This window comes from Aquila chrysaetos, chromosome 13 (genome assembly GCF_900496995.4).
Source record: "Aquila chrysaetos chrysaetos chromosome 13, bAquChr1.4, whole genome shotgun sequence".
NCBI lineage: Eukaryota > Metazoa > Chordata > Aves > Accipitriformes > Accipitridae > Aquila > Aquila chrysaetos.
Genome location: NC_044016.1, coordinates 12,126,994 through 12,140,507, shown reverse-complemented (window position 1 = coordinate 12,140,507; position 13,514 = coordinate 12,126,994). Strand labels below are relative to the sequence as shown.

At 43.9% G+C, this 13,514-nt stretch overlaps 2 protein-coding genes across 9 annotated transcripts in view; both read left to right on the top strand.

Annotated features, from left to right (window-relative positions):
- The window catches only part of TRAF5 (TNF receptor associated factor 5), a 24,003-nt gene extending 19,432 nt beyond the window's left edge, over positions 1-4,571 (top strand). For all 8 annotated transcript variants that reach the window (XM_030034543.2, XM_030034541.2, XM_030034538.2 and 5 more), the window contains 2 exons: positions 291-459; positions 972-4,571. In XM_030034543.2, the coding sequence (XP_029890403.1) occupies positions 291-459; positions 972-1,549 (747 nt within the window). In that variant the 3' untranslated portion in view covers positions 1,550-4,571. The remainder of the gene's footprint in view (positions 1-290; positions 460-971) is intronic.
- On the top strand, positions 3,743-13,514 carry LOC115350242 (ADP-ribosylation factor-like protein 6-interacting protein 4). The gene is made up of 8 exons (XM_030035653.2): positions 3,743-3,837; positions 5,727-6,064; positions 6,679-6,750; positions 7,003-7,134; positions 10,269-10,321; positions 10,960-11,043; positions 11,279-11,371; positions 12,935-13,514. The coding sequence occupies exons 1-8, from the start codon at positions 3,743-3,745 to the stop codon at positions 12,983-12,985; spliced, it is 918 nt and encodes a 305-aa protein (XP_029891513.1). The 3' UTR covers positions 12,986-13,514.

Sequence of the window (13,514 nt, the reverse complement as noted above, 5' to 3'; positions counted from 1 at the left end):
CAGATCCCCATGGCAAATATGCAGGTGTAAATTTGAATAATAGTTGAATGAAGTGATGCAGTGCAAATAGATCTGAGTAAGGGGTGGCTTCTCAATCACTAAATGCCAAATTAATTGTGAAGGAGCGTTTGGATATGTTCTTAAGCCAGCAGAGTACTTTTGAATGCACCATATAATTGATATTGCTGACATGCTGAAGGCTTCTTTATCTTATTTCAAATTAAATGGCTGATTTTATGAATGTCTCTTATCTCTGCTTCCACCTTCTTCCAATGGCATGAACTGGGAAGGCTCTGGCCAGTCACCTGGATAAGTCTGCGCGCCTGGAATTGCAAGTGAAACAGCTAATACAGATGGCAAACCAGCAACAAAGCAAATTAGACTTGCGACCCCTGTTTGACACAATTGAACATGTAAAACAGAAGATTGCCCTGATGGAGACATACGATCAGCGCTTGGGTGTGTTGGGACTTTCAGTTCTTTTCTGCACGGGTGTGGGTTTTTTGCAGATTTACGGGTAGCTAAGTAGAGGCTCTGGTGCTACAGTCAGTCAGTTGCAGCTCTTCACCAGGAAGGACTTTCTTCTTCTTGCTTTCTAAGACCAAGCCGTGGTGCTGTGTGTGCTGCGTACTCCCGCCTTCCCCTACTCCACAATGTCTCCTGAACTCCTGTGGCACTGCAGGGCCAGAGAGCTGGCCTTGGTCAGGCTGGTGCACTGTGGTGGAAGCAGGGGTACTGTCCAGTCAGGCATTAAATCTGGTTTGTAGTTACCGAATTTCCTTATTCAACTACAAGCTGCAATTACAATTAAAAAAAGTTAACAGTAACAGCCTGTACTCAGTAGTTCACATTGTTAGCTCGAGTCCGGTTGCTCTTTGTATCCAGTGCTCTGACAGTTGTATTTTACCAGATGTTTCTCTCTCTCTCTCTTTTTTTTTTTTTTTTTTTCCCCTCCCCCCCCCCGCCTCCAGTTGTTTTGGAAGGTCAGTCCAGCAAACACGATCTCCAGATCAATATTCACAAAGCACAGCTCAATAAAAATGAAGAACGGTTTAAGCTTTTGGAAGGCACATGCTACAATGGGAAATTAATCTGGAAAATCACGGACTACAAGATGAAGAAAAAAGAAGCGGTGGAAGGCCGTGTCCTCTCCATATTCAGCCAGCCCTTTTACACCAGCCGCTGTGGGTACAGGTTATGCGCAAGAGCTTACCTGAATGGGGATGGCTCAGGAAAGGGAACACACGTCTCCCTCTACTTCGTGGTGATGAGAGGGGAGTTTGACTCGCTGCTACTGTGGCCTTTCAAGCAAAAAGTTACACTTATGCTTTTGGACCAAAGTGGGAAAAAAAATCACATCGTGGAAGTCTTTAGAGCTGACCCCAACAGCAGCAGTTTCAAAAGGCCGGATGGAGAAATGAATATTGCCTCTGGATGTCCACGCTTCGTGCCACACACGGTCCTGGAGAACACAAAGAACACCTACATCAGAGATGACACTCTGTTTTTGAAAGTGGTGGTGGATTTAACCGATCTGGAGGAATTGTGAAAAGCGTGCCCAATCAATGTGACTGCTTTAAACATTACGAAATGCTTTCTTGGAGACTACTAGCCATGCAATAGTGAATTGCCACTAATCAAGCTACTGATAATGTTTCGAGGCTTTTGGACTGCATAACAGATAATGAATTGCCAAAGCATCAGCCTTTCCTTTTTTAACCTTTTTTTCAAGACTGCGTGTTTAAGGCAGCTAGAAGTCCAGTTTGATGCGAACATGCATTCGATCCAGACTTGGCTCAGTCCAGGCTGGGGGGAATGCTTGTCTCCCATCACCAGACTGGTGTTTGGAGATGAAACTCCTCCAGTAAGCACCCTGGAGCCCAAGCAGGCCTGTGGGCTCCCATCCCTCACATAGAACTGAAGCCATGCCCAAGTGTGCAAGTGCATTTCACTTGTCTGAAATGGAAGCATTTTTCAACATTAGCACATTTAAATCAATGTATCTTGATCCCTCCATCTCCTGGATTTTTGAAGTGGGGAGAATGGCTTCAATCAGGCAGGGAAAACATTTGCCTGGGATCTTGCATCTTTTTTGTTTGTTTGTTTGTTTGTTTTAATTGTTTTTTTTCCAGAAAGCCCAGAGGAAGATGCCAATGCCTCTTACTTTTCTAGCCTGGTATTTCAGCTGTATAGAGTACCCCCAGGTCACAATAGCTTTGTTATGTCCTTTCCGTTCCTGCCTAGTGCCTTGGGACTGATTTCCATTGGTGGTAAACATCCACAGTCCCCATCTGAAGCCAAAAGAAGCTGCAGGCACTTCTCACCTCTCAGGACATGGCCAGAAGCAGGGTACTCTTGGCTGCACTGCTGGTAGAAGGGGTGCAAAACTCCTGTACTTGTGCTCCCACACCTGCACAAAAGAGATGTTTTCTGGCCTACCAGCTCTACAAAAGACAGGAAGAGCTTTGGATATCTGCTTGGGAAAAGGTCCATGTAACATGCACTGTTCCCCTCTGCTAGAAATTTGGATGTTTGGGAAAGAAGGAGGAAAATGGGTTAGGGAGTGAGGTTGCTGTAAGAACCCAATTCTCACAGGTAGTGCAGCTCTAGTGTTTGTTAAAGGGCGAGACAGCCGCTAAGTAACAATGAAGTGCGTCTGAATATCTTCATTTTTATCGCAAGTTCCTTCCATACTGCAAGGGAACGTGTGCATTGTGCGGGGTTTATTGGAGACGCACTAAAACCACCAAGATCAGGCACTGAGGAACAAGTGACAAAGAATACACGTGCCTTTTTAAAGCCTTTTGGGTGCCTGTAAGAGGGATGTAATTTTGCACACCCGGTCATTTTATTACAAGTGACAGAATTTTGTGTGTCTCTCATCTCTCACAGATTAGGTAGTGAAACACCGCAACGTTATCCATTGCTCCTGCAGTCCACTGGCAGAGCAAACCCAGAGCTTGTCAAGAGACAGCAAGAAACCAAGCTGGGTTTAGACTAAGAGTAAACTAGGCAGGATAAAAATCAAAATGGGGCACAGACTGCAAGGTATAAGGTAGAAAATTCAAGAGGGCAAATGTGGCAAAATCAAAAATGCCCTTTCTGTGTGGGATGTTGAGATCAACTGAAATAATACAATTTGGGGATTGATACAAAGACAAAGGCAGAATACTGTATTTTATACCTGCAATCTCATTGCTAGGCACTTAGTTTCCCACAGGGTTTCTAGGACATAATTCAGACACAAATATTTTCAAATTTAGGGACAGGAGGGAAGAGACCTTAATTATTGGTACATTACGGTGACTTAGCACATCTGAAATGTTCATTTTTATTTAGATGTCCTTTTTGTTGTAAGATGTCAGGGCGTACTGGGCCACTGTAGGGGCTTTCCATGTTCCCAGGGACAGATGGTGAAGAATGGATTTTATTCTCTTGTATGGCCATGACTGACTTTAAGACTCATTTAAGTCTCATTTTGGCTGTACAACAGAGACAATTAGGCCTCATGTCCCTAATGCTTCGTTGCAGAAGGAGCAAGCTTGGTTTGCAAATGGCGTGGCATTCTAGGACATCAATCCTGAGCCTCGGACGTGGACTTCATGTCAATTATTACTTTAATATTTGTCATGTAACTTTCAAAATGGCACAACTTGCATAATAACCACTAATAACTGATAGAAACATACCACTCATGTTTCCTGGAACTCTCCAGTATGTTGAGTGTGAAATACAGAAAGCGATGAAGAACTTGGAGAATCGAGGGAAGCAAGAGGGAAAGGATACGGTCTGTATCCTGTCAAATTCCCAGCCCTCTCCGCCTCCACCACCCCAAGCGTAAAATGGGGATAATAATACTTGCAGAAGTGTTAGGACTATTTAAATGTTTGTGAAGAATTTTGAGCATGAGAAGAGCTAAGTATTATTAAAACTCCATTTCCAATTGTTTGAGTAGGTGATGGAGCAGTGATGTGGATAAGTGTTTAGTGTGTTCCTGGACAGATTTTGAAAGCATGTTCAGTTTTAGCCAATCCATACTGCAATCTCTCCTCTACCTACCAGTTGGGTTTAGGTTTTTGCCACGAATATTCCTTTTAACATTTTGAAGCACAAATGATTCATCCTGGGTAATGGAAACATCCCTTTTGAAATACTGCCTGTTTTATAAAGAATTAGTTGAGAAAATTTTTTTAAAGACAACCTTCTTTAAATTCGTTCTTTTTATTACAACAATTGAGAGATTTATGTTAAAATTCTCAGTGATTTTTACTACTTGTAAACAGGATTTTCAATTTCATCCCATTCCTAATAAAGAAAAAAATGTTGTATCGCATGAATTGTTGGGAAGAATTTTGATGTTGCATGAAAAACACCAAAAAACTTTTCAATAATATTGTACTGGGTAAGTAACCAAAAAAGTGTAGGGTATTTCTACATCAGCATACAGTATGTTTTTAATGTATTTATTGACAGTTTGTAGTTGTTTGAATATCTCTTACTACAGGCATTTTTCTAGCCAAATGTCATCACTGTATACGTAAATTAATGTAAGAATAAAAAATTTTACCATCCTTCTGGAATGAGTGTGGCATATATTCCTTTTGGCTGGATTTAAGCAGACTTTTTAGAAGGATATGGAGTACTGGATATTTGTTTACAATCAAAAAAACCCCTGACACTGCTTTAGATTAAGAATCAATGTGCTTCACAGATAGTTTGGTTTATACTTGAATATCATAAAGCAGCTGCACATAGAAGTCCAGTAAATTCTAAGCTGAGCTAGATCAGATGAAGATCCATGAGGTCCAAGGATCTATCGGAATCATAAGCGGACGTTATTTCTGTTTGGAGCAGGTTTGTGTTCAGCTGAGGCTGGATTTGTTTCAGTTTAGGCCAGTAACAGTGTCCCGTGATTACTTTGTGCTTGAGAACATGGTATTTTAAAAATGGGAATGGAAAACTTGGCAGGCTTAAGCCCAAAGTGTTGGAAATCGGCTTGGGAAGAATGTTAGCGTCTGACTCCCATTCCTCTGTGAGAGTTCAAACACCCGCTCAGTGCTACAGGGTGTCCCAGCTCCGTAAATATGGCACGTAGGGTGGAGGTGATGGACGGCCTTGGCACTGCGCTGCTGTGGGCAGCGTGAGAGCTGCCTTCTCACTGTGGGAGGGAACGGGAAATGAGGTCCTAGGGCAGGACTCAAGCTCCCTTAGTTGCTTTACAGCCAACCCTGCTTGGCTCTCATCTGTGCGTGTGGAGATAAAGACATGCAGGAAGGCCGTGTCCACGTACTGGTGCACAGCAACAGAATGGCGGGGGAAGCTTGGGCTTTGCAGGGGTCTCCATTGCAGGAGCCACAGCTGGACCTGGCTCACCCAGCGCTGTTCCTTGGGAGCCGGGGGAAGTCCGTGCACTGGCCCACAGCTCATTAGGGCTAACTGCAGAGGGCACTGAGCAACGGCAACGGCCCACGCTGGCCAGGCAAGGTGGGCGGTGGGGCGAGAGGCCCTGCAGATCCTGCGAAGCACGAAGGAGCCTTGTTCGGGACAGGTTCCTGTGGCAGGAGCCGTTCATTTTTTGAACAGGTACATGGGATAAGTCACTTGCTTCAGTTGCGGGCGAGGTTCAGCAAAGGCTTCACGACACCCGTTTAAGCTCAGCTCAGCCCACGGGCCGGGAAGGGGTTCCAGCGTGTGTCAGGCTGGGCTTGTGGCCCTCCTTGCGAGAGGTGCCTGGCCAAGTCGGCAGCACCCTGCAGGAGCCCCCGGGCTTTGGGCTGGCAGGGGCCTCTGGGGCTGGCAGGGCCCTTTGCGTGGCCGCGCGGTGTGACGCCCGGCGCCCTCGCCCGAGACGCCCACCCAAGCGCGGGGAAGGCGGGGGGCAGAGACGCCTCGGCCCCTGGAAGCCCTCAGCCCCGAGGCGAGGTGCCGGCCGAGCACGGCCTGAGGCCCGGCCAACCGCCCCGCCGCCGCCGCCTCCCCCTCCCCGCACAGGAAGCGGCGGCGGGCGGCGCCGGCAATTTCCGGGTCGCCGGCCGGAGCGCGGCGGGGCCCGGGCCGCCCCTTGGTAAGCGCGTCGACGGGGAGGCAGCCGGAGCGGCAGCGGCCGGTCTCCTCCCCGGGTGGGTCGGGCAAGGGGTCCTGCCAGCAGCCGGGCCGGGGCCCGGCCGCGGGGAGGGGGCGGGAGCTGGGAGCCGAGAGCCGATCTTCGCCCAGGAAATGGCGGCGCGGCCCCTAGGCGCCCGTGCGCCGGCTGGCGGGGGAGAGCCTCTCCCGGGCCGCCGGCCGCCGGCGGGGCTGTGTACGGTCGTGAGCGGGCGGGTGAGTGGCGGCGCGGCGGGTGCGGGGCAGGTCGGGGCTCTGCCGGCGGCTGCGCAGCCCCGGGAGCCTCCTCCGCGGCCGGCCTCGGCGGGGCCCTGTGATCCACCCGGAGCCTGCCGTGGGGCCGCGGCCAAAAATCCTGCGTCCGTGCTAACGGCGCAGTCGTCGAAGATGACACGGAAGCGGGGTTTTGGCCTCAGATGCAGTTTGGCCGTAGCCTGATGCAGTTTGATAGGAGTGCCCTTAGAAGTGCTCGCTGGTTTTCTCGGTCTCCGCACTGCTCTCCCCCCCCCCCCCCCCCCCCCCCCGCCAAAGTCTTTTGGAAATGATGTTATTGAACGTACTTTTGACTCTCACTAGATATGGATGACGGGAAGGACGAAAAAAACAGGACGCTCTGTGCAACCTCACAAGGAGAGCTGAAAGTCCGAGGTAGGCACTGCTAATCTCTTTCCGTGCTATGGTGTCGCGCATGTTATCCTTTACATCAGTTACCACGTTTGAGCCTGGTGTTGAGCATTGTCACTTGCTAATGGCAGTAGACCGTGGTGCACTGGAAGAGGGGGAAAAAACCCCACCAGCCCCTCAAAATAGGTGTTCATTGTGCTTAAGTTCTGTGAAGAGTCATTTTTGTAGACAGTAGTTACTAGCATGCTTGTCACTGTTGCCTTGTGTTATCATAAGGAAAAGAAAAAAGGAAACGAAAACGCAGTAGAAGCAGATCATCATCCATTTCATCCACATCGTCTTCTAGTGCTGCATCCACTTCTTCCTCATCACGCTCATCATCGAGGTCGTCTTCTTCAAGTAGCAGAGGTAAGCTACCTCTATGCGTATTCATGATGTTTACCAGTTCAGATAGCGCTCCTGGAAACATTTAAAGCTTATTTTAAATGTAGCTAAACCACCACAAAAGGACTGTGTGGCATACCAGTACTGCATGTTCAGAGCATTTCTCTCAACACTTTCCTATTGCTGTGTTAAGGTACCTCTTTACGCACAATATGCAATGTTCCTGTGTTAATTTAAATAGCTTCAAAATAGAAACTGCCATTCAAAGAAATGTTACTTTGTAACAATATGCTGTATATATTTAAAATGCCATGTTTAGAATGTATAAGGGAAACAGACCTTTTTCTACTTCACCCATCTATCTAGATCAGAGTTGGGGTGTTTGATTTAGTCTTACTTTGGTCTTAACGTTTCAAGCATTTAACTGTGAGGATTCACGTGAAGTTTATTAATACCAATGACCAAGTTCAATGGGAACACGTATGCAAGCATTGCAGGATTAAGACTTCCCATACTAAGCTGCTGCTTACTTAGAGGAATTGGGGTAGATACTATCTGCGAGTCAGTGCAGATTTTTTCTGTGGGTGTAACTTGTGACCTCGAGGGGAATGTATTGCTGATTATATCCAGACTCCATTGTTTTGATATTCTGTATCAAAATATTTGGTATCACTGCAGGTAATGTGACCAAATTGCCATTTTTTTAATAAAATGTGTCAGGCTAAACACTGAACTGTATTTTATCTTTTTTTACTATGATTGGGAAGTGATTCATATTTGTGACTGTGTATTCCACAGTTTAACAGAGACTTAGTTCTGCTTCTCTTGAAGCAGATTTACATCTGTATGGAAATATTACTTGTTCTCATATTTCAGTGGCTTGATTCAATGTATCTGCCATAAATATATTCTGAAAATACTCAAATATATGAACTTGCACTTTGATGGGGGGAAGATGTCTTCCTTTCTTCTTGAATGAATTTTATCCCATGTGATACACTCTACAACTTCTGAAAACAATTAAAATGTCATGTCAGACACTGACTGTGTGAACATGCTCGGCGTGCTCTTTGGTTCATCTTTTGGAGGGATGTCAAGAAACATGTATCTGAGGAAAAAAGTCATTCTGAATTAGGCTTAAGTCATCAGTCTCATAGATTTGCTAAAACTTTACAGCTAAAAATTCCCTAAGTTTTTCCGTTCACAGGGGAGAGCAGATGATCTAGCAAAAATGTCCTACAAGGCCATGTTTAAACAACTCTACTTATTCCACCTAGAGAAGAAAAGACACGAGGTAATTTAGCTAAGAGATATATAGGTGTAGGTAGTTGCCACTATGGAGAAGGACTGGAAAATAGTTCTGTGACTTTCAGAGCAAGGAATAATGCCCTAAAATTGCAACAGGAGGGCTTAGAATTCAATCTAGTAAAAATACATTCTAACAGCAGAAGAGTGGAATAGCTTGCCTAACCTGCAGTTGAAGACCTTGAATGACAAAGGTTGCCCCAGTCTCATGTGTTGGGTATAGCAGGAGTGGAGTTAACGTTCCTTGGGATAGCAAAATGGAGGGTTCTTCTGGCATTTTTTTATCTGTGTTTCTCTTTTCTTATTTAGTGAGTGCAGCTGTAACTCTGGCTGTTAGACACTGGGCAGTGGCTGGGAAAACCAAGAGGAGAGTGGGGGAAACTGTCTTCTGCTCTCTTGAACCTACCTTCTTCTTGCCCCACCTACCTTCTCCAACCTTGCTGGTAACATAGGTTATATGGAAAATGAAGCTAACTTGAATGCAGAAAGGACACACTTCGCTGTGGAAAGAGAGACATCGGGATATAGAATCTGGGAATGCAGCTTGTTACGTGGAGCTGGGAAGGGGGTTCCTCTCAGACAGGAGACAAGCAGGCAAAGCAGTGCTAGAACTAGGGAGGTAGGGCGGCCGAGTATGGAAGTGGATTGAGCTAGTGAGGAGGCCAGATGGTGAGGGATGGCAACTCAGAAAGAGTGAACAGGAGGAAAAGGTGGCCTGGCTTAGCCTAGGAAGTCAACAGTTCAGTGCAGAAGTCTAGAGAAGTTCTTCTAGGGTTTGTGGTCACAAGAACCGTGGCTAGGATGGTGGGAGGTAAAAACTGAGTCTGAAGGAGATGTGGGCAAAGGAATAAAACTGGGCAAGTGTCTGTTCATCATAGCGTACTGATTTTCAGAGTCTGGAAGGAAACCCAGTGTTCTTGAATGTACCCCTTTCTGATGTTGCCAAACGTTTGTAAAAGCCCTCTGGCCAGGTATACCATCCCCTGTGGGTGCTTAGTCCAGTCCACTGTTACCAGGAGACTGAATGTTGTGATAGAATTACCATTTTTATACTTGCTTCTGAGGTGCTTGTGCTGCATTTGTCATTAGGAGGCCACAAGAAGATTGCTTGGGTAGCCTTAACTTAGACTTTTCTCACTTTTGAGTCTGGCTGTGCTCTGGTATATTCCTGTTATATTATCTTTTGCTTGGAATTTATTGTAAAGAAGCTGCAGAGGTGATAGCTTGAAGGCAGTCTGTTGGAAGACTAGTAAGCTGTTTCACAGTCTCTCTAGGTTTACAGTCCCGTAGTCAAAGCTGGTGCTTCAAAATCAACTTCCTCACATACCAGTCACAGTGTAATCTTTAAAATCTATGATTGGCTTATAGAACTTGTGAGTTTCTGCTTTACAAAATTTACTAAAAATCCTTGAAGTTGGAAGGTGAGCTGAGTAGGTATGAAAAGTTTTTCATTTGCCTTGAACAGTGATAATATTTTCAGTGGTTTGTCAGCCCCAACAGTACTTTTTGTTGCTTTCTTTGTGAGTCAGGATCCCTGGCTATAAAACAGGTATTTCTGCAGCTGTGCTCAACAGATTGCAAAGAAGAGAGAAATATTGCCTCTGTTAATGTAATATATTGGTATAAGTAATCACTGAGTAAATCAGGTATTTTCAGTTTCCATGTTAGACCAGTAAGTGGCAGTAAGTTAATGTGTTGCTTTTCTCAGGGTTAGTTTCAACCAGCCTTAATATATATAGCTGAATTAAAGCATTTTCTTCTTATGGTTTACATTTCTGTATGCCTTGTCTGTAAAACCAAGTGCCTCTTTCAGAATACTAAACTTACAGGGGTTTGTTTTGGGTTTTTTTTAGATTCTCCTAAGTCTAAATCAAAGAAAAAGAAAAAAGAAAAACACAACAAAAAGGTAAACATTTACTAAGAGAAATAAGTAGTTAACAAACAGAAAATAGTTGTTTGTATTTCGATAACCTTCAGTGTCATGTAAGATGTCATGCTTTTGTCTGTGGCTATGTAAATCTGAATCATGCTTTTAGGGTTACAGCAGGTGAGCTGACAGGTTGGCATGTACTGAACTGTATACTAAAGGAGAAATAATTGAAAGGTTCCTTTTGCCAGTCATTGCTGGTCCAGCTAGAATTTAGAGTAGTCTCTGAAGAAAAGGGAAGTGGGGAGTCTTGATAACTTTATAGAATTTCTGTTAGAAGAAACTATTTATAGTCAGAGAGAGAGTGGTAGATTCTTGCAGTTGTGATTTTTCTTTTTCGTTTTATTAGGACCTTCTGTTCAGTGATTCTTATATATTGGGGTTACATTAAAAGAGAGATAATCAGGGATCAGGCCATTTCTGTTTCTCATGATCTCAAGGGTTGCTAACCCTGCTGCATTACTTTCTGTGTACTTCAGATAGTACCTGTTCAGCAGTGGTAAGGGCAAGCAGTAGTGGCTGTCTTGACTAGACGGGGTGTTAAGAGCTACTTGTGGGTTTCCTTTTTTTGCCCTTGTGAGTCTGTAAGCATTAGAGTACATGTCTTATACTTGTAGAAAAGGAAAAAAGAGAACAAAATGAAGAAAAAGAAAGAAAAGAAGAAAAAGAGAGAGAAAACGGGACCTGTCCAGCTTTCCAAGGTATGTTTATGTGAGTCTGAAGTCCCGTTATATTTCTCATCTAAACACTTAATCTGTCCTGTCATAAAAATGTTTATACCACCACTAGTTTTGTCCTCAGCAAATAGAAACCTATCTCTATTGTTCTGGCCAGTTAGGAAGTATAAAAGATGATTGTCTGTAATTTTATTTAAGATTTTTAACATTACAAAATAAAGCAAAGCTTATGTCTTTCTAATGTGTGATCTCATTTTAGTTCTTTAAAAACAAAAAGAAGAATGAAAACTACAGCATGATAACTGGAAAGAAAATTAAGATGAAAATAAAGAAGACTAAGAAGGATAAAGAGGTAAGAGTTAAAATAGTCTATATATCCCTAAGGGAAAATACTGTATCTTTTAATATTTTTCTAACAGTAGTCTTTTTGTAGAAGAGTAGATCTTACAGTTAGGGGTTGTAAATTGCTTGTAGCTTTTAATGTGGCTGTGATGCCATCTGAGAAATTTTAATTCATTCTTTTGGCAGGTTTTGTGTTACGAGTGGGCTTGGAATGCTCAGGCATGAGTAGATAAACGAAAGGATGCTTGTGCAGGTTCTTAGAATTTCAGTCCATAATGTTCAGCTGATCCGTGGCTTTCTCTGTTGATTTAATTTGCACTGTTTTTAATTATCCTCATCTTCTTCCAGTCTCTTGTGATCAATTGTGGTAATTGCTGCTTTACTGTGTTTTTCTAATGCATGTGAGACTAGGCATTATTTAGAGAGGAATTAAAAAGAGATGGTAATAGTATTAGGACCACATGCTCATGCATTCTCTCAAAGCAGTCAAATGTTTTTGCTGAGATACCCAGAGAAATAGATACTATGAATAGCATTTTGTGCTATTGCTATGGGTGTTTGGGCTCAGCACTTAAATAATATGTTCACTCTTTTCAGCAGTTTCCACACCTTAGAGCGATCTGCAGAGGGCTTCTGGTAGTAGTCAGTATGCGTTAAAAGTGTTACTTTGCTGAGGTATCCAGTTTGGCAGATTCTGATTCAGCTGTAACAGTTCATTCTGTAGCTACCAAAGCAGACCTGAGCATTCCAAGTTAAATTTGGTCAAAAATACATTATCTTCTTTCTGGAACTGAAGTTTGTGTTAAATGTTGCTGAATGCTTGCTAGTCTTATCCCATTAACCTGCTTGTTACAATACTTGATGTTGGTCCTTTTTTGATTGGTGTCCACTGTCATGAACATGCTGAATTGAACAACATCCATTCTTCACAATAGTTTAAGATTCAATGATTGTTTTATAAATTGTGATTTTTAAAAACACTGGAAACAAGCGTTCTGACTTTGGGCCATCTCTTATGTAAAGAGAGAACCTAAATTCATGGTTCTCTTTCTGTTATGCTGCCAGCTGCTGCTTATGCATAGAAAAAAAATGATACTTCCCAAAGCACAAGACTTGCTGTTTGTACAGTGGAAGTTGCCTCAGACACCAGAGAACTGCATCTGTTCTGCTTGGGAGTTCCCTCCTGAGCAGGCCACGAGCTACGTGATGACAGCCCAATGGAGCCTCCATGGGGAGCCACTTAGAAAATGTATCATGAAATAGCGACAGCGACAGCTTGTCTCCTATAGCATCTCTCCTGATTACCCATTGCCTTGCACTTCTGCCAGGCACTCACACCTAACTGGTTGCTAGTCGTATCCAGCTGTTTGTGGTAGCGTTTGTTGTGCAGCATGCTGAGATGTGAAAGCCCCACAGAAAGCAGGGTCATGCAGCCTGAGATGTTGAAAGCCCCACAGAAAGCAGGGTCATGCAGCCTGAGATGTTGAAAGCCCCACAGAAAGCAGGGTTATGCAGCCTTGGTCCACTGAGTACAGGTCTGTTAAACCACTGCTTCTGCTTTTCTGCTCTACAGAGAGACCGGAATCGTGCAGAACTCCTTGAATTTCTGAACTCTGCCTTATAATGGGAAGAGTGCTGACCAAGGACTTGTAAATATACCAAGCCAACTATCATCATGCCTAGCAAAACACTAAAGGGAAACTCAGGGAAAAGGACACCAAGTTTGACAAGACCAGACTCTCCTGCTGAGAAGACAATCGGGATGTCCTTTTTTAATGGCAAAATGAAGAGTAACTGATAACTTGTTAATGAAGATCCATGTCCTCCTTTTGAGATCCTAAGGTAATAGCCAGGCTGTGGTGTTTTAGAAGAGCCTATAAGAGAGTGTGTTGTTGACAATGATAAGAAATGACACACTGAAGTCCAATAATGAAATTTCTATCCTAACTGCATGCAGAACGCACTCTTGATTTCAAATGTCTTAATGTTTCTAGTAGTTTAAGCAAAGCAGAGTATTTGTAAATGTCTATTTGAAAGATGAGGCGTTTCTATATGTATATTTTTTCCAGTAGTGGTTTTACTTGTCCTAAAGAGCAAGTTGACCTTTGTAAATAGAACATGCTTTTACATAAATGATTTTTGACATTCGCTAA